Source organism: Schistocerca gregaria, unplaced genomic scaffold, assembly GCF_023897955.1.
Source record: "Schistocerca gregaria isolate iqSchGreg1 unplaced genomic scaffold, iqSchGreg1.2 ptg000570l, whole genome shotgun sequence".
In the NCBI taxonomy this organism is placed as follows: Eukaryota; Metazoa; Arthropoda; class Insecta; order Orthoptera; family Acrididae; genus Schistocerca; species Schistocerca gregaria.
Genome location: NW_026061961.1, coordinates 91571 through 112736, shown reverse-complemented (window position 1 = coordinate 112736; position 21166 = coordinate 91571). Strand labels below are relative to the sequence as shown.

At 52.7% G+C, this 21166-nt stretch overlaps 1 protein-coding gene and 28 non-coding genes across 29 annotated transcripts in view; all 29 read right to left on the bottom strand.

Moving 5' to 3' along the window:
* The window catches only part of LOC126315461 (uncharacterized), a gene marked incomplete at its 3' end in the record, with an annotated part of 119611 nt that extends 108699 nt beyond the window's left edge, over positions 1-10912 (bottom strand). The window contains exon 1 of the mRNA XM_049992704.1: positions 10039-10912. Within this exon, the coding sequence (XP_049848661.1) occupies positions 10039-10912 (874 nt within the window). The remainder of the gene's footprint in view (positions 1-10038) is intronic.
* Trnae-cuc (transfer RNA glutamic acid (anticodon CUC)) lies at positions 115-186 on the bottom strand. The gene has a single exon. It is a non-coding gene; the product is annotated as a tRNA-Glu (tRNA).
* Trnal-uag (transfer RNA leucine (anticodon UAG)) lies at positions 632-713 on the bottom strand. The gene has a single exon. It is a non-coding gene; the product is annotated as a tRNA-Leu (tRNA).
* On the bottom strand, positions 1167-1238 carry Trnah-gug (transfer RNA histidin (anticodon GUG)). The gene has a single exon. It is a non-coding gene; the product is annotated as a tRNA-His (tRNA).
* Trnae-cuc (transfer RNA glutamic acid (anticodon CUC)) lies at positions 1630-1701 on the bottom strand. Its single transcript has one exon. It is a non-coding gene; the product is annotated as a tRNA-Glu (tRNA).
* Positions 2147-2228, bottom strand: Trnal-uag (transfer RNA leucine (anticodon UAG)). Its single transcript has one exon. It is a non-coding gene; the product is annotated as a tRNA-Leu (tRNA).
* On the bottom strand, positions 2682-2753 carry Trnah-gug (transfer RNA histidin (anticodon GUG)). Its single transcript has one exon. It is a non-coding gene; the product is annotated as a tRNA-His (tRNA).
* On the bottom strand, positions 3145-3216 carry Trnae-cuc (transfer RNA glutamic acid (anticodon CUC)). Its single transcript has one exon. It is a non-coding gene; the product is annotated as a tRNA-Glu (tRNA).
* Trnal-uag (transfer RNA leucine (anticodon UAG)) lies at positions 3662-3743 on the bottom strand. Its single transcript has one exon. It is a non-coding gene; the product is annotated as a tRNA-Leu (tRNA).
* On the bottom strand, positions 4197-4268 carry Trnah-gug (transfer RNA histidin (anticodon GUG)). Its single transcript has one exon. It is a non-coding gene; the product is annotated as a tRNA-His (tRNA).
* Trnae-cuc (transfer RNA glutamic acid (anticodon CUC)) lies at positions 4655-4726 on the bottom strand. Its single transcript has one exon. It is a non-coding gene; the product is annotated as a tRNA-Glu (tRNA).
* Positions 10913-12256: 1344 nt separating the features above from the next.
* Positions 12257-12328, bottom strand: Trnah-gug (transfer RNA histidin (anticodon GUG)). Its single transcript has one exon. It is a non-coding gene; the product is annotated as a tRNA-His (tRNA).
* A 391-nt stretch (positions 12329-12719) lies between these two features.
* Trnae-cuc (transfer RNA glutamic acid (anticodon CUC)) lies at positions 12720-12791 on the bottom strand. Its single transcript has one exon. It is a non-coding gene; the product is annotated as a tRNA-Glu (tRNA).
* A 445-nt stretch (positions 12792-13236) lies between these two features.
* Trnal-uag (transfer RNA leucine (anticodon UAG)) lies at positions 13237-13318 on the bottom strand. Its single transcript has one exon. It is a non-coding gene; the product is annotated as a tRNA-Leu (tRNA).
* Positions 13319-13771: 453 nt separating this feature from the next.
* Trnah-gug (transfer RNA histidin (anticodon GUG)) lies at positions 13772-13843 on the bottom strand. The gene has a single exon. It is a non-coding gene; the product is annotated as a tRNA-His (tRNA).
* A 391-nt stretch (positions 13844-14234) lies between these two features.
* Positions 14235-14306, bottom strand: Trnae-cuc (transfer RNA glutamic acid (anticodon CUC)). The gene has a single exon. It is a non-coding gene; the product is annotated as a tRNA-Glu (tRNA).
* A 445-nt stretch (positions 14307-14751) lies between these two features.
* Positions 14752-14833, bottom strand: Trnal-uag (transfer RNA leucine (anticodon UAG)). Its single transcript has one exon. It is a non-coding gene; the product is annotated as a tRNA-Leu (tRNA).
* A 453-nt stretch (positions 14834-15286) lies between these two features.
* Trnah-gug (transfer RNA histidin (anticodon GUG)) lies at positions 15287-15358 on the bottom strand. The gene has a single exon. It is a non-coding gene; the product is annotated as a tRNA-His (tRNA).
* Positions 15359-15744: 386 nt separating this feature from the next.
* Positions 15745-15816, bottom strand: Trnae-cuc (transfer RNA glutamic acid (anticodon CUC)). The gene has a single exon. It is a non-coding gene; the product is annotated as a tRNA-Glu (tRNA).
* Positions 15817-16261: 445 nt separating this feature from the next.
* On the bottom strand, positions 16262-16343 carry Trnal-uag (transfer RNA leucine (anticodon UAG)). Its single transcript has one exon. It is a non-coding gene; the product is annotated as a tRNA-Leu (tRNA).
* Positions 16344-16796: 453 nt separating this feature from the next.
* Positions 16797-16868, bottom strand: Trnah-gug (transfer RNA histidin (anticodon GUG)). The gene has a single exon. It is a non-coding gene; the product is annotated as a tRNA-His (tRNA).
* Positions 16869-17254: 386 nt separating this feature from the next.
* Trnae-cuc (transfer RNA glutamic acid (anticodon CUC)) lies at positions 17255-17326 on the bottom strand. Its single transcript has one exon. It is a non-coding gene; the product is annotated as a tRNA-Glu (tRNA).
* Positions 17327-17771: 445 nt separating this feature from the next.
* On the bottom strand, positions 17772-17853 carry Trnal-uag (transfer RNA leucine (anticodon UAG)). The gene has a single exon. It is a non-coding gene; the product is annotated as a tRNA-Leu (tRNA).
* A 453-nt stretch (positions 17854-18306) lies between these two features.
* On the bottom strand, positions 18307-18378 carry Trnah-gug (transfer RNA histidin (anticodon GUG)). The gene has a single exon. It is a non-coding gene; the product is annotated as a tRNA-His (tRNA).
* A 386-nt stretch (positions 18379-18764) lies between these two features.
* Trnae-cuc (transfer RNA glutamic acid (anticodon CUC)) lies at positions 18765-18836 on the bottom strand. The gene has a single exon. It is a non-coding gene; the product is annotated as a tRNA-Glu (tRNA).
* Positions 18837-19281: 445 nt separating this feature from the next.
* Positions 19282-19363, bottom strand: Trnal-uag (transfer RNA leucine (anticodon UAG)). Its single transcript has one exon. It is a non-coding gene; the product is annotated as a tRNA-Leu (tRNA).
* A 453-nt stretch (positions 19364-19816) lies between these two features.
* Trnah-gug (transfer RNA histidin (anticodon GUG)) lies at positions 19817-19888 on the bottom strand. Its single transcript has one exon. It is a non-coding gene; the product is annotated as a tRNA-His (tRNA).
* Positions 19889-20274: 386 nt separating this feature from the next.
* On the bottom strand, positions 20275-20346 carry Trnae-cuc (transfer RNA glutamic acid (anticodon CUC)). Its single transcript has one exon. It is a non-coding gene; the product is annotated as a tRNA-Glu (tRNA).
* A 445-nt stretch (positions 20347-20791) lies between these two features.
* On the bottom strand, positions 20792-20873 carry Trnal-uag (transfer RNA leucine (anticodon UAG)). The gene has a single exon. It is a non-coding gene; the product is annotated as a tRNA-Leu (tRNA).
* Between the last annotated feature and the right edge of the window lie 293 nt (positions 20874-21166).

Here is a 21166-nt window from a genome sequence, read left to right as displayed (position 1 = left end):
GCCGTCAGGTGTTGCAACGAATCATACTTAACGTGGCTTTGTGCACGCGTCAGCGTAGCGTCAGTCGAGCAAAGTCGAGACAAGTCGCATAAGAGGAGCAACAAAAACGCGCACTTCCGGTACCGGGAATCGAACCCGGGCCTCCTGGGTGAGAGCCAGGTATCCTAGCCACTAGACCACACCGGATAACGACGGCAGCGCTCCTCCAGCGAACGCAGCAGCAACCCACGGTTAATCGACGACAAGTGTAAAAAAATCCACTCTCTCGCGTTATAGAGCGGCGTGCTCCGGACGCATTTCGTGGAGACGAACGCCAGCAATGATGAGAGCAAAAGGCGCCTACAAATCCTGTCGTTGCACCACGCACTGTTCTACGACAATTCACGAAACAGACGCTCACGCCTTGTTGTGCCGTTTTCTTTGCGGGCAATGAGTGCAGCTGTCTACGACACAGGCAACATTACACGTTTGGCACCTGTGGGTTTGGAACCCACGCCTCCAAAGAGACTGGTGCCTGATACCAGCGCCTTAGACCGCTCGGCCACGCTACCTACACAACACGCGCGTCACAAGAGCTGCGTCCTACCCCACGAGAACACACCGCATCGGCACAAAAATGAGACGTCAAAATTGGCAACGGTGGGATTCGAACCCACGCCTCCGAAAAGACTGGTGCCTAAAACCAGCGCCTTAGACCGCTCGGCCACGTTACCGTTGGAGCAGCAGCGGCAAAACGTTTCATTTGTACTACAAAGGTCACTTCGAAATGGAAGTATCTTGGCAATCGCCGTGCCATGTCCACTGGAAGCATCTCTTTAGGCCATCCACAACAAGAAAGTGCCGTGCCCGCCGTATGGTAGCGACGCCACTTGTCTGTAGCTGTCGCAGTTAAGGAGACAGCATCAAGAGACGTTTTCGTGCCGTGACCATGTTTCGAAACCTGGGCTTTCCGTAACCACTAAAGTATCATAGCTGTACCTGTCGGGCGGAGCTAGAATGTTCCATGTAACAGACATATGTGAGCTCAAGAAGGTTGCACTTGTGATGAAGTGGTAGTACGGACTGCGGCCTGCGGAACACGAGTGAAAAACCAAGGAAGCACTGTGATTTCGGGTACTCGTGCACTATCGTCAATGCAACGGCAGCAAGGAGAAACTTTCAAAAATTGCCGTGACCAGGATTCGAACCTGGGTTATTGCGGCCACAACGCAATGTCCTAACCACTAGACGATCACGGCCATGGCCACGGAGGCGCCCACGGAAGCAGCTGGCTGGAATGCAAGTGTCGATACACAGCAAAGCCTAAGCCTAGGCCAAGGTGTACGCCACAGCAGTGGCAGACACGGTCTCCATCACATGCATGCGAGCTAATGAACGTGCCTGCGCTGTCAGTACACTAACTACAGTGGTTAGCTGCATCCACCTCCGTGGCAATGTGTTGCAGACCTCCAAGCCTCTTGACAACAGGTACCGGTATGTGGCTGGATAACAAGTGGATAGACGCCCATCTCTCTCGCCGTCAGGTGTTGCAACGAATCATACTTAACGTGGCTTTGTGCACGCGTCAGCGTAGCGTCAGTCGAGCAAAGTCGAGACAAGTCGCATAAGAGGAGCAACAAAAACGCGCACTTCCGGTACCGGGAATCGAACCCGGGCCTCCTGGGTGAGAGCCAGGTATCCTAGCCACTAGACCACACCGGATAACGACGGCAGCGCTCCTCCAGCGAACGCAGCAGCAACCCACGGTTAATCGACGACAAGTGTAAAAAAATCCACTCTCTCGCGTTATAGAGCGGCGTGCTCCGGACGCATTTCGTGGAGACGAACGCCAGCAATGATGAGAGCAAAAGGCGCCTACAAATCCTGTCGTTGCACCACGCACTGTTCTACGACAATTCACGAAACAGACGCTCACGCCTTGTTGTGCCGTTTTCTTTGCGGGCAATGAGTGCAGCTGTCTACGACACAGGCAACATTACACGTTTGGCACCTGTGGGTTTGGAACCCACGCCTCCAAAGAGACTGGTGCCTGATACCAGCGCCTTAGACCGCTCGGCCACGCTACCTACACAACACGCGCGTCACAAGAGCTGCGTCCTACCCCACGAGAACACACCGCATCGGCACAAAAATGAGACGTCAAAATTGGCAACGGTGGGATTCGAACCCACGCCTCCGAAAAGACTGGTGCCTAAAACCAGCGCCTTAGACCGCTCGGCCACGTTACCGTTGGAGCAGCAGCGGCAAAACGTTTCATTTGTACTACAAAGGTCACTTCGAAATGGAAGTATCTTGGCAATCGCCGTGCCATGTCCACTGGAAGCATCTCTTTAGGCCATCCACAACAAGAAAGTGCCGTGCCCGCCGTATGGTAGCGACGCCACTTGTCTGTAGCTGTCGCAGTTAAGGAGACAGCATCAAGAGACGTTTTCGTGCCGTGACCATGTTTCGAAACCTGGGCTTTCCGTAACCACTAAAGTATCATAGCTGTACCTGTCGGGCGGAGCTAGAATGTTCCATGTAACAGACATATGTGAGCTCAAGAAGGTTGCACTTGTGATGAAGTGGTAGTACGGACTGCGGCCTGCGGAACACGAGTGAAAAACCAAGGAAGCACTGTGATTTCGGGTACTCGTGCACTATCGTCAATGCAACGGCAGCAAGGAGAAACTTTCAAAAATTGCCGTGACCAGGATTCGAACCTGGGTTATTGCGGCCACAACGCAATGTCCTAACCACTAGACGATCACGGCCATGGCCACGGAGGCGCCCACGGAAGCAGCTGGCTGGAATGCAAGTGTCGATACACAGCAAAGCCTAAGCCTAGGCCAAGGTGTACGCCACAGCAGTGGCAGACACGGTCTCCATCACATGCATGCGAGCTAATGAACGTGCCTGCGCTGTCAGTACACTAACTACAGTGGTTAGCTGCATCCACCTCCGTGGCAATGTGTTGCAGACCTCCAAGCCTCTTGACAACAGGTACCGGTATGTGGCTGGATAACAAGTGGATAGACGCCCATCTCTCTCGCCGTCAGGTGTTGCAACGAATCATACTTAACGTGGCTTTGTGCACGCGTCAGCGTAGCGTCAGTCGAGCAAAGTCGAGACAAGTCGCATAAGAGGAGCAACAAAAACGCGCACTTCCGGTACCGGGAATCGAACCCGGGCCTCCTGGGTGAGAGCCAGGTATCCTAGCCACTAGACCACACCGGATAACGACGGCAGCGCTCCTCCAGCGAACGCAGCAGCAACCCACGGTTAATCGACGACAAGTGTAAAAAAATCCACTCTCTCGCGTTATAGAGCGGCGTGCTCCGGACGCATTTCGTGGAGACGAACGCCAGCAATGATGAGAGCAAAAGGCGCCTACAAATCCTGTCGTTGCACCACGCACTGTTCTACGACAATTCACGAAACAGACGCTCACGCCTTGTTGTGCCGTTTTCTTTGCGGGCAAAGAGTGCAGCTGTCTACGACACAGGCTACATTACACGTTTGGCACCTGTGGGTTTGGAACCCACGCCTCCGAAGAGACTGGTGCCTGATACCAGCGCCTGAGACCGCTCGGCCACGCTACCTACACAACACGCGCGTCACAAGAGCTGCGTCCTACCCCACGAGAACACACCGCATCGGCACAAAAATGAGACGTCAAAATTGGCAACGGTGGGATTCGAACCCACGCCTCCGAAGAGACTGGTGCCTAAAACCAGCGCCTTAGACCGCTCGGCCACGTTACCGTTGCAGCAGCACCGGCAAAACGTTTCATTTGTACTACAAAGGTCACTTCGAAATGGAAGTATCTTGGCAATCGCCGTGCCATGTCCACTGGAAGCATCTCTTTAGGCCGTCCACAACAAGAAAATGCCGTGCCCGCCGTATGGTAGCGACGCCACTTGTCTGTAGCTGTCGCAGTTAAGGAGACAGCATCAAGAGACGTTTTCGTGCCGTGACCATGTTTCGAAACCTGGGCTTTCCGTAACCACTAAAGTATCATAGCTGTACCTGTCAGGCGGAGCTAGAATGTTCCATGTAACAGACATATGTGAGCTCAAGAAGATTGCACTTGTGATGAAGTGGTAGTACGGACTGCGGCCTGCGGAACACGAGTGAAAAACCAAGGAAGCACTGTGATTTCGGGTACTCGTGCACTATCGTCAATGCAATGGCAGCAAGGAAAAACTTTCAAAAATTGCCGTGACCAGGATTCGAACCTGGGTTGTTGCGGCCACAACGCAATGTCCTAACCACTAGACGATCACGGCCATGGCCACGGAGGCGCCCACGGAAGCAGCTGGCTGGAATGCAAGTGTCGATACACAGCAAAGCCTAGGCCAAGGTGTACGCCACAGCAGTGGCAGACACGATCTCCATCACATGCATGCGAGCAAATGAACGTGCCTGCGCTGTCAGTACACTAACTACAGTGGTTAGCTGCATCCACCTCCGTGGCAATGTGTTGCAGACCTCCAAGCCTCTTGACAACAGGTACCGGTATGTGGCTGGATAACAAGTGGATAGACGCCGCATCTCTCTCGCCGTCAGGTGTTGCAACGAATCATACTTAACGTGGCTTTGTGCACGCGTCAGCGTAGCGTCAGTCGAGCAAAGTCGAGACAAGTCGCATAAGAGGAGCAACAAAAACGCGCACATCCGGTACCGGGAATCGAACCCGGGCCTCCTGGGTGAGAGCCAGGTATCCTAGCCACTAGACCACACCGGATAACGACGGCAGCGCTCCTCCAGCGAACGCAGCAGCAACCCACGGTTAATCGACGACAAGTGTAAAAAAATCCACTCTCGCGCGTTATAGAGCGGCGTGCTCCGGACGCATTTCGTGGAGACGAACGCCAGCAATGATGAGAGCAAAAGGCGCCTACAAATCCTGTCGTTGCACCACGCACTGTTCTACGACAATTCACGAAACAGACGCTCACGCCTTGTTGTGCCGTTTTCTTTGCGGGCAATGAGTGCAGCTGTCTACGACACAGGCTACATTACACGTTTGGCACCTGTGGGTTTGGAACCCACGCCTCCGAAGAGACTGGTGCCTGATACCAGCGCCTGAGACCGCTCGGCCACGCTACCTACACAACACGCGCGTCACAAGAGCTGCGTCCTACCCCACGAGAACACACCGCATCGGCACAAAAATGAGACGTCAAAATTGGCAACTTTTTTTTTTTTTTTTTTTTTTTTTTTTTTTAAACGAAAACGAACGTTGACCAAAGCAAAATGAAAAGTAAGCCTCCTTCCTCTGAGGCATTGTTGGTGAAATGGTTAACGGAAAGGTGTGGATCTTCACGGAAATCAGAGTAAACATGCGATTGCTTCGTGAAGTGGAAAATAAAGAATAATATTACTTCCGGAAATCAGTCAAAGAAAAGTCCAGTCAGCACACAAAGCAAAACGCCATTCAGCAACAGAGAAGTCATAATCACGGACGTACTCCGTGGAAAAAGAAAGAGAGGTGCGATGATCACTCTTAATAAAAAAAAAAACAATGCAATTCAATCAGGGAAATCACACCATCAATCCTGACTAAAGTAAAAGTAAGTAAAACACAATGAAATGTCCACAAAAAAGGGAACACTTTCATGCAAACGCTTCTTCGCGGTAACACGATCCCAAACCATAACATGGCAGAGTGGAAAACAAGAGGAAAATAAAGAAAGGAAAACAAAAATCCTCGCAATACACCATATACGAGGCAATTCCCAAGGGAGAAATGTCTCCCGATTACGTTATATTTTTCGTTCCAGATACTGAATAGTCATGCATCGCTAAACGAATTCGCTCACGATCACGTCACAGTTTTAAGCAGGAATTTGGAAAATTAATTAAGTCGACATCGGTAAGGAGCAAAAGCATGCGCCAAAGCGACATGCAAAAAATTTGCAAAAGTCGGAACATAATCGGTACGAACACGGTACTTGCCGTGCTCAGTCCATAAGTAGGTGAGAAAATCCAAACGATCCGTCAGTTTGAGACAAAAGAGCGAATAAATTGTATGGCCGAGTAACCAGATGGTGGCATTGCGTTTGGTGGATGGAAACGCCTTACACTGAGGTACGATTGCATCTGCCACTGTCACCTGCGCTGTAGACACCCTGTTGACGAGACGAACCATATCCCGAGCAGTGTCCCACACAGCATGGAACCGACGGCACACGAAACGATGTTCAATGGTATCGTCGACATGGCATTCTTCGCATGCAGGGGACGGACTCAGATGAATAGAGTGCAGTTTAGCATTTGTAGGAATCGTGCCATTGACCACTTTATACCACGTCGCTCTGACAGGTGCAGGAAGCACGGGGGTGGTGATGTTGCGCCAAACTGTCCGCCAGTCAGTGTGCGGTAGGCGGTACTCCCACTTGTTTCTGGCCGGTAATCCCCTCAGAGCACGGACAATGTCGCCCACACGACCGCCGCTGGTGCCACTATGCGCAAGATAGCTGCTGTTAAAATAAAAACGCCGCACGTAATTCAGCGCAAAGGGTATGTGGCTGACAGAGACCGGAGCAACCACGGAAGGTGGGCGGTATTGGGTGAACAACCTGACCGTGGCACTGCTGGTGCCTTTCTCCAATACGGCCGTAGTCCGTTTGAGGAGGAGCGCCGCGCATTTGGCGGAAAAATCCACCAGACCGAGTCCCCCATCGGCCGTATGTAAGGTGCAGGTGGCTAACGAAACTTTGAAAATTTCCCCTTTCCAAAGGAGCCAGTAGACGGCCTGTTTAATAGCGCGATCTAGAAGCTTAGGAACCGGGAGAACCTGTGCTAAATACCACGCTCTAGCTAAGATGGTAGTGTTAATGAGATGCACCTTGTCATGGAGCGCCAAATGCCGGGCCGCATGAATTTTAACAACCGCTCGAATTTTGTGTAAGACGGGGCGCCAATTCAGAGCCTCCATGCGCTGAGGATTATCAGACAAAATAACCCCCAGGACTTTGTGCTGCTGCACAACACTGAACCAATTTCGACGCACATGGCTCATGCGTGGAGTAAGAGGCAGCAAAACCGTCTTGTGAACATTCACAACGGCCCCCGTCGCCTTCTCAAACAGCCGGAGAACAGAGTACAGGGTATCCACATCAGCCGGCCGACCCAAGAACACCCCAAGATCGTCGGCATAAGCCCGACAAGTGAGGTGATCTTCCCCAAGTTGGATCCCGGGACACTCGCGGCAGATAGACCGCAGCAGCGGGTCGAGCGCCAAAGCGTAAAGTGTCATTGACAACGGGCAACCCTGTCTGACCGAGCGAGTTAGACGTATAGGCTGACTGAGGGACCCATTGACGATGACACTCGACGTGGCATTGCGCAAAAAACCCTGAACCGTGTGGGTAAACTTACGGCCAAAGCCCATTGCAACCATGACACGCCGCAAATAGGCATGGCCAACCCTGTCAAACGCATTCTGGAAATCGATCAACATAATGGCTGCCGACCGAACTCTGTTGCCGCGTACAAAACCGATACAGTCCCTATAGGCCAGAACGGCGTCAAAAATATTCCTGTCACGCACAGCACACGTCTGATGTTCACAGAGAACGCGCGGCATGACTTGCCGCAGTCTGTGCGCGACGCACCTCGCCATGATCTTATAGTCCGCGTTTAACAGAGTGATCGGTCGAACAGCGTGGATATTCGGCGTCGCTTTCGATTTGGGAATGAGCGTGATGCATCCCGCTGCAAATTCCGTTGGTAGAGGAGCGCCATTAAGAATTTCATTCGCGATACCGGTTAACGTATCGCGTAAAAGGTTAAAAAATTGCAAATAAAATTCAGCGGGAATGCCGTCCATTCCGGGAGATTTTCCCCTAGGACTTCGCTTGACAGCTTCGTGCAATTCATCGGACGTAAAAGCCTCATTAAGATGAACACGGTCTGTGCGACGTAAAACATTTGGAATCCCCTGTAAAAGACGACGCAGCGCAGCGGGTTCGACATCAACGTCCCGAAAGAGAGACTCAAAATGTGCGTGGATTTCCCTCTCAATCGTCACCCTGTCGGAAGTCTTTGTTCCATCCCGAGTGACCCACGCATTAAAGGCCAATCGTTCGCGCATCTTCCGCTCTCTGTTAAGATGATATATAGAGAGCGGCTCCCCGTCCACGGCACCCACAGGTTGGCACCGAGTAACCGGCCCCCTACCCTTTCGCCGCAGATCGGACAAAAGTTCGGCCTGAAATTGTTTAAAAATGGGAAGAAGATGCGGCTGGGCCGTAACTTGGCGGGCGAGATCCTTCAAACAGTTCTGATAAAACTGTGACGTCGAGCGACGCCAGTGCGCTGCGTCTCGGCTAAAATTAATTAAAAAGGTCCGGACTGCAGGTTTGGCAGTACCAACCCACCACCCGAGAACGCTACTATCACCGGGTTTAGCCTGCAAAAGTTTGTGCCACATATCAGTGAAGCACTGCTGAAAATGAGAGTCGGCCAGCAGGCTGCAGTTAAACTTCCATAGATTTCGGCGATAGGATGGCCTAAAAAATGGAAGCGAAAGTTCACAAAAATAACTGCAGTGATCTGAAAAAATAACCGGCCTGACCTCAGATCGAGCCACCGGGGCCGCAAGTGACGATGACACATAGATCCGATCAAGTCGGCTGTGTCCCTGTGGATAAAAATAGGTAAATTGGGTGTCAACCGGGTGGAGCATTCGCCACGTGTCCTGCAGATTAAAACTTGTGAGAAGCGTGTGGAGTTCCTGACACTTATTGGGGCGCGGCTCCTGATCGCGGTCATCGGTGACCGCATTAAAATCACCGCCGAGAATTAAATGAGCGGAATTCCGGTGCAAAACCTCACACAGCTCCTGACTATAAAAGAGCCGCCGCGCCGCGTAGTCGCTACCGGAAGGAGCATAAACATTAACAAACGTGACGCCTTCAATAGTGCACGCAATAGCGCGGCCAGTAGGGAGACACTCGATATTAGTGACATTGAGCCCGGAGCAGACTAAAATAGCTGTACCGGTGACATTGTCTGACACCACATTATCCACAATAACGTAGTCACTCAGATCGGTTAAAAGCAGGAGAGCCTCCCGTGTCACTTCTTGCAAAAAAGCGACATGGCAACGGGTTTCACATAAAAGAGTTTTTAATGCAAGGACCTTATGAGGACTACGCATTTTGTTAACATTAACAGTAAGTATATGCCACCGACGCGTGTCAGGAACCATACACAACGCAAGGAGCAACAAATACAGTGTGCACAAGAAGCGAGGCAGTATCGCTGCGAAGATAACAAGTAATGTAGACAAGATCGGCGGCGGGGGGCACACACCAGACACAGCAAAGACAAGAAATAACAAGAAGAATAAAATTCAAGGAAGCGTGCACAACGGTGGAAGCATGGGCGTCACAAGGAGTACACACTGTTTCAACACAAAACGACTAAAAGTTCCGCCAGCGGACAATAAACACCAGACACTTTCAAAGGCTAAAACTTAGGTCCGCAAAAAATTGCATGCACACGTGCCGCTAAAAATATGCAAGGAAGTGGCAAGCACAGTAAATTATGTCTAAAACGGATGTCACACATCAGACGCGCGAAAAAAAAAGGTATACGCACCACAAAAGCGGCACATGCACCGGTATGACAGCACATGGTCTTGAGAGGAACGGGGTAAACACACAAAAAACGCGTGTCAGACCCCATACACAACAAAACTACACAACTGTGTGAAAAATGAATGCTCACATCTGGAAAAGCACCCGTGTATCCATAAGGATCCAAGTGAGCGGCAAGAACGACTAAAATGTGCCGCCTACGAGCGGCTGGCACCCAACACATTGAAAAATACCAAACACATTTAAAATACACACCAAATAAAAACATACAACGACGGGTACAGTGGCGCTGCCAAAATTACACTCGCGTGCAAAATACAGGTTAAAACGCGCAACAGACCGGTGGCACACAAGAGAGACAAGAATACGCCACAAAAAACAACGTTAAACTTAGGCAACGGCGGATGCAATCACGCTGCCAAGCAAAGAGCAAAGTCGCGCTACGTACCGGCTCCAGTGCCGTCGTCCACCTCCACGTCCGCCGCCCAGTCACACTTATCACCGGAAAACACGGGGGGCTGAACCACCTCCGTGTCCATACTAACAGCGGCACCGGAAGGAGCCGCCGTGGCAGGTCCAGCGCCGACGGCAGAAACAGATCCAGAATCCTGCGAGTGCGGCCGGATGCGACGGCAATGTGAGTCGTCCGATTTACGTTTGGCTGCCAAGTTGGCAGGAGACACGCCCTGAACAACGTCCATCGCCATACCACTTGCTACGACAGGCTCCGTTTTAGTAAGGAGAACCTTTAGCTGCCGAACTTTCTCGTCCCGCTTGGACTCCGCGGAACTCACGGACGCCTCGGGCTGACTGCAAGCAGCAGGCCGCTGCCGACGGCGTTCGGAAGCCGGCGCCTGCCGCGAGTCAACAACCGCGCGCTGCGAGGCCCGTTGCAATTTTTTTAGTTTAGAGGTGGACTTGTACGGTGGAACACAAGTTACCACCGGGGACGGCGTTCGCGCCTTACGAGAGGAAACACTCGAAATACTCGCGCTGCGAATGCGGGGAACGTTTTCAGCCCTCTCAGTCGGCCTTTCCCGACGCGGTTTGGGTTCCGCGGGGGCGTCAAGACGCACCTCACGGTCTACAACAACGACGGCAGCAGCGGACACATTCTCATTCACAACAGTGGGAGCAGCCTCTGATACGGGTTCTAATACGGACAGCGTTACATCAGCCGGTACAGGGTCAGACATAATCGGTAGCTCAATTTTGTCAACAGCCTGCGTATCAGGCACGGGGGCCGCTACATCGACAGGCAAAGAAATCACAGGCAACGCCGGGGAGCTATCAGCAACAGGAACGGAAGGTGTAACGTCCATAGCCACAACGTCGGTCGCAATCGCAGGTGCAGACACACGACTCGCACGTGCGGGGGAGGCGCCAAGCGCGACCGACGCCCACGTCACCTCATCCTGACCGTCTGTCCTTGGTAATTGCACTGGGCGACTACGTTTCGGACAGTCCTGTCGAAAATGTCCGGTACCATTGCAAAAAGAACAGGTTGCCGGTTGACCGCTATAAGTAATAAAGGCCCGATGGCCAGCAACAACAACAAAAGACGGTATATGCTGTCGGACAATCATGCGGACACTGCGAACACCGTTCTCAACGTCGTAATGATAAGCTGACGACCATTTCTCTTTTACGACCGAAAGCACTGTACCATACGGAAGTAAACTACGAGAAATAGTTTCATTACGGACTTCGAATGGCAGGTTAAACACGCGAACAGTGCGTATACCATAACCCGCGTTCGATAACACAACATCACTAATAGTACCGTCAAGGTGCCTGATTTTACGTATACCACCATTCACATTGACTAGAGTATCACACATATCGGAAGACGACAGTTTTAAAAATACCGAGTTAAGGAACGCGTCAAGTTGAACGCCAAGAACAACACTTTTCGGTAATTGAAGATCACTTTTAATCCATTCATGAATCTCGAAAGCCGTAGGCCTACGCACGGATCTATCAAACGCGCACTGAATATTGTTCTGACGATTCTCTGAATGATTGAGATCCATGGTACTCACAGGAATAACAAACTACTGCAGAAACAGCACCGCGAGGCACACGCCGCCGACCGCGATCCGCAAGTAAACACCGCCCGACACGCCGCAGCGAGCGCGCGATGTGTTCGGGCCCACGGCTCCGAAGAGACTGGTGCCTAAAACCAGCGCCTTAGACCGCTCGGCCACGTTACCGTTGGAGCAGCAGCGGCAAAACGTTTCATTTGTACTACAAAGGTCACTTCGAAATGGAAGTATCTTGGCAATCGCCGTGCCATGTCCACTGGAAGCATCTCTTTAGGCCATCCACAACAAGAAAGTGCCGTGCCCGCCGTATGGTAGCGACGCCACTTGTCTGTAGCTGTCGCAGTTAAGGAGACAGCATCAAGAGACGTTTTCGTGCCGTGACCATGTTTCGAAACCTGGGCTTTCCGTAACCACTAAAGTATCATAGCTGTACCTGTCGGGCGGAGCTAGAATGTTCCATGTAACAGACATATGTGAGCTCAAGAAGGTTGCACTTGTGATGAAGTGGTAGTACGGACTGCGGCCTGCGGAACACGAGTGAAAAACCAAGGAAGCACTGTGATTTCGGGTACTCGTGCACTATCGTCAATGCAACGGCAGCAAGGAGAAACTTTCAAAAATTGCCGTGACCAGGATTCGAACCTGGGTTATTGCGGCCACAACGCAATGTCCTAACCACTAGACGATCACGGCCATGGCCACGGAGGCGCCCACGGAAGCAGCTGGCTGGAATGCAAGTGTCGATACACAGCAAAGCCTAAGCCTAGGCCAAGGTGTACGCCACAGCAGTGGCAGACACGGTCTCCATCACATGCATGCGAGCTAATGAACGTGCCTGCGCTGTCAGTACACTAACTACAGTGGTTAGCTGCATCCACCTCCGTGGCAATGTGTTGCAGACCTCCAAGCCTCTTGACAACAGGTACCGGTATGTGGCTGGATAACAAGTGGATAGACGCCCATCTCTCTCGCCGTCAGGTGTTGCAACGAATCATACTTAACGTGGCTTTGTGCACGCGTCAGCGTAGCGTCAGTCGAGCAAAGTCGAGACAAGTCGCATAAGAGGAGCAACAAAAACGCGCACTTCCGGTACCGGGAATCGAACCCGGGCCTCCTGGGTGAGAGCCAGGTATCCTAGCCACTAGACCACACCGGATAACGACGGCAGCGCTCCTCCAGCGAACGCAGCAGCAACCCACGGTTAATCGACGACAAGTGTAAAAAAATCCACTCTCTCGCGTTATAGAGCGGCGTGCTCCGGACGCATTTCGTGGAGACGAACGCCAGCAATGATGAGAGCAAAAGGCGCCTACAAATCCTGTCGTTGCACCACGCACTGTTCTACGACAATTCACGAAACAGACGCTCACGCCTTGTTGTGCCGTTTTCTTTGCGGGCAATGAGTGCAGCTGTCTACGACACAGGCAACATTACACGTTTGGCACCTGTGGGTTTGGAACCCACGCCTCCAAAGAGACTGGTGCCTGATACCAGCGCCTTAGACCGCTCGGCCACGCTACCTACACAACACGCGCGTCACAAGAGCTGCGTCCTACCCCACGAGAACACACCGCATCGGCACAAAAATGAGACGTCAAAATTGGCAACGGTGGGATTCGAACCCACGCCTCCGAAAAGACTGGTGCCTAAAACCAGCGCCTTAGACCGCTCGGCCACGTTACCGTTGGAGCAGCAGCGGCAAAACGTTTCATTTGTACTACAAAGGTCACTTCGAAATGGAAGTATCTTGGCAATCGCCGTGCCATGTCCACTGGAAGCATCTCTTTAGGCCATCCACAACAAGAAAGTGCCGTGCCCGCCGTATGGTAGCGACGCCACTTGTCTGTAGCTGTCGCAGTTAAGGAGACAGCATCAAGAGACGTTTTCGTGCCGTGACCATGTTTCGAAACCTGGGCTTTCCGTAACCACTAAAGTATCATAGCTGTACCTGTCGGGCGGAGCTAGAATGTTCCATGTAACAGACATATGTGAGCTCAAGAAGGTTGCACTTGTGATGAAGTGGTAGTACGGACTGCGGCCTGCGGAACACGAGTGAAAAACCAAGGAAGCACTGTGATTTCGGGTACTCGTGCACTATCGTCAATGCAACGGCAGCAAGGAGAAACTTTCAAAAATTGCCGTGACCAGGATTCGAACCTGGGTTATTGCGGCCACAACGCAATGTCCTAACCACTAGACGATCACGGCCATGGCCACGGAGGCGCCCACGGAAGCAGCTGGCTGGAATGCAAGTGTCGATACACAGCAAAGCCTAAGCCTAGGCCAAGGTGTACGCCACAGCAGTGGCAGACACGGTCTCCATCACATGCATGCGAGCTAATGAACGTGCCTGCGCTGTCAGTACACTAACTACAGTGGTTAGCTGCATCCACCTCCGTGGCAATGTGTTGCAGACCTCCAAGCCTCTTGACAACAGGTACCGGTATGTGGCTGGATAACAAGTGGATAGACGCCCATCTCTCTCGCCGTCAGGTGTTGCAACGAATCATACTTAACGTGGCTTTGTGCACGCGTCAGCGTAGCGTCAGTCGAGCAAAGTCGAGACAAGTCGCATAAGAGGAGCAACAAAAACGCGCACTTCCGGTACCGGGAATCGAACCCGGGCCTCCTGGGTGAGAGCCAGGTATCCTAGCCACTAGACCACACCGGATAACGACGGCAGCGCTCCTCCAGCGAACGCAGCAGCAACCCACGGTTAATCGACGACAAGTGTAAAAAAATCCACTCTCTCGCGTTATAGAGCGGCGTGCTCCGGACGCATTTCGTGGAGACGAACGCCAGCAATGATGAGAGCAAAAGGCGCCTACAAATCCTGTCGTTGCACCACGCACTGTTCTACGACAATTCACGAAACAGACGCTCACGCCTTGTTGTGCCGTTTTCTTTGCGGGCAAAGAGTGCAGCTGTCTACGACACAGGCTACATTACACGTTTGGCACCTGTGGGTTTGGAACCCACGCCTCCGAAGAGACTGGTGCCTGATACCAGCGCCTGAGACCGCTCGGCCACGCTACCTACACAACACGCGCGTCACAAGAGCTGCGTCCTACCCCACGAGAACACACCGCATCGGCACAAAAATGAGACGTCAAAATTGGCAACTGTGGGATTCGAACCCACGCCTCCGAAGAGACTGGTGCCTAAAACCAGCGCCTTAGACCGCTCGGCCACGTTACCGTTGCAGCAGCACCGGCAAAACGTTTCATTTGTACTACAAAGGTCACTTCGAAATGGAAGTATCTTGGCAATCGCCGTGCCATGTCCACTGGAAGCATCTCTTTAGGCCGTCCACAACAAGAAAATGCCGTGCCCGCCGTATGGTAGCGACGCCACTTGTCTGTAGCTGTCGCAGTTAAGGAGACAGCATCAAGAGACGTTTTCGTGCCGTGACCATGTTTCGAAACCTGGGCTTTCCGTAACCACTAAAGTATCATAGCTGTACCTGTCAGGCGGAGCTAGAATGTTCCATGTAACAGACATATGTGAGCTCAAGAAGATTGCACTTGTGATGAAGTGGTAGTACGGACTGCGGCCTGCGGAACACGAGTGAAAAACCAAGGAAGCACTGTGATTTCGGGTACTCGTGCACTATCGTCAATGCAATGGCAGCAAGGAAAAACTTTCAAAAATTGCCGTGACCAGGATTCGAACCTGGGTTGTTGCGGCCACAACGCAATGTCCTAACCACTAGACGATCACGGCCATGGCCACGGAGGCGCCCACGGAAGCAGCTGGCTGGAATGCAAGTGTCGATACACAGCAAAGCCTAGGCCAAGGTGTACGCCACAGCAGTGGCAGACACGATCTCCATCACATGCATGCGAGCAAATGAACGTGCCTGCGCTGTCAGTACACTAACTACAGTGGTTAGCTGCATCCACCTCCGTGGCAATGTGTTGCAGACCTCCAAGCCTCTTGACAACAGGTACCGGTATGTGGCTGGATAACAAGTGGATAGACGCCGCATCTCTCTCGCCGTCAGGTGTTGCAACGAATCATACTTAACGTGGCTTTGTGCACGCGTCAGCGTAGCGTCAGTCGAGCAAAGTCGAGACAAGTCGCATAAGAGGAGCAACAAAAACGCGCACATCCGGTACCGGGAATCGAACCCGGGCCTCCTGGGTGAGAGCCAGGTATCCTAGCCACTAGACCACACCGGATAACGACGGCAGCGCTCCTCCAGCGAACGCAGCAGCAACCCACGGTTAATCGACGACAAGTGTAAAAAAATCCACTCTCGCGCGTTATAGAGCGGCGTGCTCCGGACGCATTTCGTGGAGACGAACGCCAGCAATGATGAGAGCAAAAGGCGCCTACAAATCCTGTCGTTGCACCACGCACTGTTCTACGACAATTCACGAAACAGACGCTCACGCCTTGTTGTGCCGTTTTCTTTGCGGGCAATGAGTGCAGCTGTCTACGACACAGGCTACATTACACGTTTGGCACCTGTGGGTTTGGAACCCACGCCTCCGAAGAGACTGGTGCCTGATACCAGCGCCTGAGACCGCTCGGCCACGCTACCTACACAACACGCGCGTCACAAGAGCTGCGTCCTACCCCACGAGAACACACCGCATCGGCACAAAAATGAGACGTCAAAATTGGCAACGGTGGGATTCGAACCCACGCCTCCGAAGAGACTGGTGCCTAAAACCAGCGCCTTAGACCGCTCGGCCACGTTACCGTTGCAGCAGCACCGGCAAAACGTTTCATTTGTACTACAAAGGTCACTTCGAAATGGAAGTATCTTGGCAATCGCCGTGCCATGTCCACTGGAAGCATCTCTTTAGGCCGTCCACAACAAGAAAATGCCGTGCCCGCCGTATGGTAGCGACGCCACTTGTCTGTAGCTGTCGCAGTTAAGGAGACAGCATCAAGAGACGTTTTCGTGCCGTGACCATGTTTCGAAACCTGGGCTTTCCGTAACCACTAAAGTATCATAGCTGTACCTGTCGGGCGGAGCTAGAATGTTCCATGTAACAGACATATGTGAGCTCAAGAAGGTTGCACTTGTGATGAAGTGGTAGTACGGACTGCGGCCTGCGGAACACGAGTGAAAAACCAAGGAAGCACTGTGATTTCGGGTACTCGTGCACTATCGTCAATGCAACGGCAGCAAGGAGAAACTTTCAAAAATTGCCGTGACCAGGATTCGAACCTGGGTTATTGCGGCCACAACGCAATGTCCTAACCACTAGACGATCACGGCCATGGCCACGGAGGCGCCCACGGAAGCAGCTGGCTGGAATGCAAGTGTCGATACACAGCAAAGCCTAGGCCAAGGTGTACGCCACAGCAGTGGCAGACACGATCTCCATCACATGCATGCGAGCAAATGAACGTGCCTGCGCTGTCAGTACACTAACTACAGTGGTTAGCTGCATCCACCTCCGTGGCAATGTGTTGCAGACCTCCAAGCCTCTTGACAACAGGTACCGGTATGTGGCTGGATAACAAGTGGATAGACGCCGCATCTCTCTCGCCGTCAGGTGTTGCAACGAATCATACTTAACGTGGCTTTGTGCACGCGTCAGCGTAGCGTCAGTCGAGCAAAGTCGAGACAAGTCGCATAAGAGGAGCAACAAAAACGCGCACTTCCGGTACCGGGAATCGAACCCGGGCCTCCTGGGTGAGAGCCAGGTATCCTAGCCACTAGACCACACCGGATAACGACGGCAGCGCTCCTCCAGCGAACGCAGCAGCAACCCACGGTTAATCGACGACAAGTGTAAAAAAATCCACTCTCGCGCGTTATAGAGCGGCGTGCTCCGGACGCATTTCGTGGAGACGAACGCCAGCAATGATGAGAGCAAAAGGCGCCTACAAATCCTGTCGTTGCACCACGCACTGTTCTACGACAATTCACGAAACAGACGCTCACGCCTTGTTGTGCCGTTTTCTTTGCGGGCAATGAGTGCAGCTGTCTACGACACAGGCTACATTACACGTTTGGCACCTGTGGGTTTGGAACCCACGCCTCCGAAGAGACTGGTGCCTGATACCAGCGCCTGAGACCGCTCGGCCACGCTACCTACACAACACGCGCGTCACAAGAGCTGCGTCCTACCCCACGAGAACACACCGCATCGGCACAAAAATGAGACGTCAAAATTGGCAACGGTGGGATTCGAACCCACGCCTCCGAAGAGACTGGTGCCTAAAACCAGCGCCTTAGACCGCTCGGCCACGTTACCGTTGGAGCAGCAGCGGCAAAACGTTTCATTTGTACTACAAAGGTCACTTCGAAATGGAAGTATCTTGGCAATCGCCGTGCCATGTCCACTGGAAGCATCTCTTTAGGCCGTCCACAACAAGAAAATGCCGTGCCCGCCGTATGGTAGCGACGCCACTTGTCTGTAGCTGTCGCAGTTAAGGAGACAGCATCAAGAGACGTTTTCGTGCCGTGACCATGTTTCGAAACCTGGGCTTTCCGTAACCACTAAAGTATCATAGCTGTACCTGTCGGGCGGAGCTAGAATGTTCCATGTAACAGACATATGTGAGCTCAAGAAGGTTGCACTTGTGATGAAGTGGTAGTACGGACTGCGGCCTGCGGAACACGAGTGAAAAACCAAGGAAGCACTGTGATTTCGGGTACTCGTGCACTATCGTCAATGCAACGGCAGCAAGGAGAAACTTTCAAAAATTGCCGTGACCAGGATTCGAACCTGGGTTATTGCGGCCACAACGCAATGTCCTAACCACTAGACGATCACGGCCATGGCCACGGAGGCGCCCACGGAAGCAGCTGGCTGGAATGCAAGTGTCGATACACAGCAAAGCCTAGGCCAAGGTGTACGCCACAGCAGTGGCAGACACGATCTCCATCACATGCATGCGAGCAAATGAACGTGCCTGCGCTGTCAGTACACTAACTACAGTGGTTAGCTGCATCCACCTCCGTGGCAATGTGTTGCAGACCTCCAAGCCTCTTGACAACAGGTACCGGTATGTGGCTGGATAACAAGTGGATAGACGCCGCATCTCTCTCGCCGTCAGGTGTTGCAACGAATCATACTTAACGTGGCTTTGTGCACGCGTCAGCGTAGCGTCAGTCGAGCAAAGTCGAGACAAGTCGCATAAGAGGAGCAACAAAAACGCGCACTTCCGGTACCGGGAATCGAACCCGGGCCTCCTGGGTGAGAGCCAGGTATCCTAGCCACTAGACCACACCGGATAACGACGGCAGCGCTCCTCCAGCGAACGCAGCAGCAACCCACGGTTAATCGACGACAAGTGTAAAAAAATCCACTCTCGCGCGTTATAGAGCGGCGTGCTCCGGACGCATTTCGTGGAGACGAACGCCAGCAATGATGAGAGCAAAAGGCGCCTACAAATCCTGTCGTTGCACCACGCACTGTTCTACGACAATTCACGAAACAGACGCTCACGCCTTGTTGTGCCGTTTTCTTTGCGGGCAATGAGTGCAGCTGTCTACGACACAGGCTACATTACACGTTTGGCACCTGTGGGTTTGGAACCCACGCCTCCGAAGAGACTGGTGCCTGATACCAGCGCCTGAGACCGCTCGGCCACGCTACCTACACAACACGCGCGTCACAAGAGCTGCGTCCTACCCCACGAGAACACACCGCATCGGCACAAAAATGAGACGTCAAAATTGGCAACGGTGGGATTCGAACCCACGCCTCCGAAGAGACTGGTGCCTAAAACCAGCGCCTTAGACCGCTCGGCCACGTTACCGTTGGAGCAGCAGCGGCAAAACGTTTCATTTGTACTACAAAGGTCACTTCGAAATGGAAGTATCTTGGCAATCGCCGTGCCATGTCCACTGGAAGCATCTCTTTAGGCCGTCCACAACAAGAAAATGCCGTGCCCGCCGTATGGTAGCGACGCCACTTGTCTGTAGCTGTCGCAGTTAAGGAGACAGCATCAAGAGACGTTTTCGTGCCGTGACCATGTTTCGAAACCTGGGCTTTCCGTAACCACTAAAGTATCATAGCTGTACCTGTCGGGCGGAGCTAGAATGTTCCATGTAACAGACATATGTGAGCTCAAGAAGATTGCACTTGTGATGAAGTGGTAGTACGGACTGCGGCCTGCGGAACACGAGTGAAAAACCAAGGAAGCACTGTGATTTCGGGTACTCGTGCACTATCGTCAATGCAATGGCAGCAAGGAAAAACTTTCAAAAATTGCCGTGACCAGGATTCGAACCTGGGTTGTTGCGGCCACAACGCAATGTCCTAACCACTAGACGATCACGGCCATGGCCACGGAGGCGCCCACGGAAGCAGCTGGCTGGAATGCAAGTGTCGATACACAGCAAAGCCTAGGCCAAGGTGTACGCCACAGCAGTGGCAGACACGATCTCCATCACATGCATGCGAGCAAATGAACGTGCCTGCGCTGTCAGTACACTAACTACAGTGGTTAGCTGCATCCACCTCCGTGGCAATGTGTTGCAGACCTCCAAGCCTCTTGACAACAGGTACCGGTATGTGGCTGGATAACAAGTGGATAGACGCCGCATCTCTCTCGCCGTCAGGTGTTGCAACGAATCATACTTAACGTGGCTTTGTGCACGCGTCAGCGTAGCGTCAGTCGAGCAAAGTCGAGACAAGTCGCATAAGAGGAGCAACAAAAACGCGCACATCCGGTACCGGGAATCGAACCCGGGCCTCCTGGGTGAGAGCCAGGTATCCTAGCCACTAGACCACACCGGATAACGACGGCAGCGCTCCTCCAGCGAACGCAGCAGCAACCCACGGTTAATCGACGACAAGTGTAAAAAAATCCACTCTCGCGCGTTATAGAGCGGCGTGCTCCGGACGCATTTCGTGGAGACGAACGCCAGCAATGATGAGAGCAAAAGGCGCCTACAAATCCTGTCGTTGCACCACGCACTGTTCTACGACAATTCACGAAACAGACGCTCACGCCTTGTTGTGCCGTTTTCTTTGCGGGCAATGAGTGCAGCTGTCTACGACACAGGCTACATTACACGTTTGGCACCTGTGGGTTTGGAACCCACGCCTCCGAAGAGACTGGTGCCTGATACCAGCGCCTGAGACCGCTCGGCCACGCTACCTACACAACACGCGCGTCACAAGAGCTGCGTCCTACCCCACGAGAACACACCGCATCGGCACAAAAATGAGACGTCAAAATTGGCAACGGTGGGATTCGAACCCACGCCTCCGAAGAGACTGGTGCCTAAAACCAGCGCCTTAGACCGCTCGGCCACGTTACCGTTGCAGCAGCACCGGCAAAACGTTTCATTTGTACTACAAAGGTCACTTCGAAATGGAAGTATCTTGGCAATCGCCGTGCCATGTCCACTGGAAGCATCTCTTTAGGCCGTCCACAACAAGAAAATGCCGTGCCCGCCGTATGGTAGCGACGCCACTTGTCTGTAGCTGTCGCAGTTAAGGAGACAGCATCAAGAGACGTTTTCGTGCCGTGACCATGTTTCGAAACCTGGGCTTTCCGTAACCACTAAAGTATCATAGCTGTACCTGTCGGGCGGAGCTAGAATGTTCCATG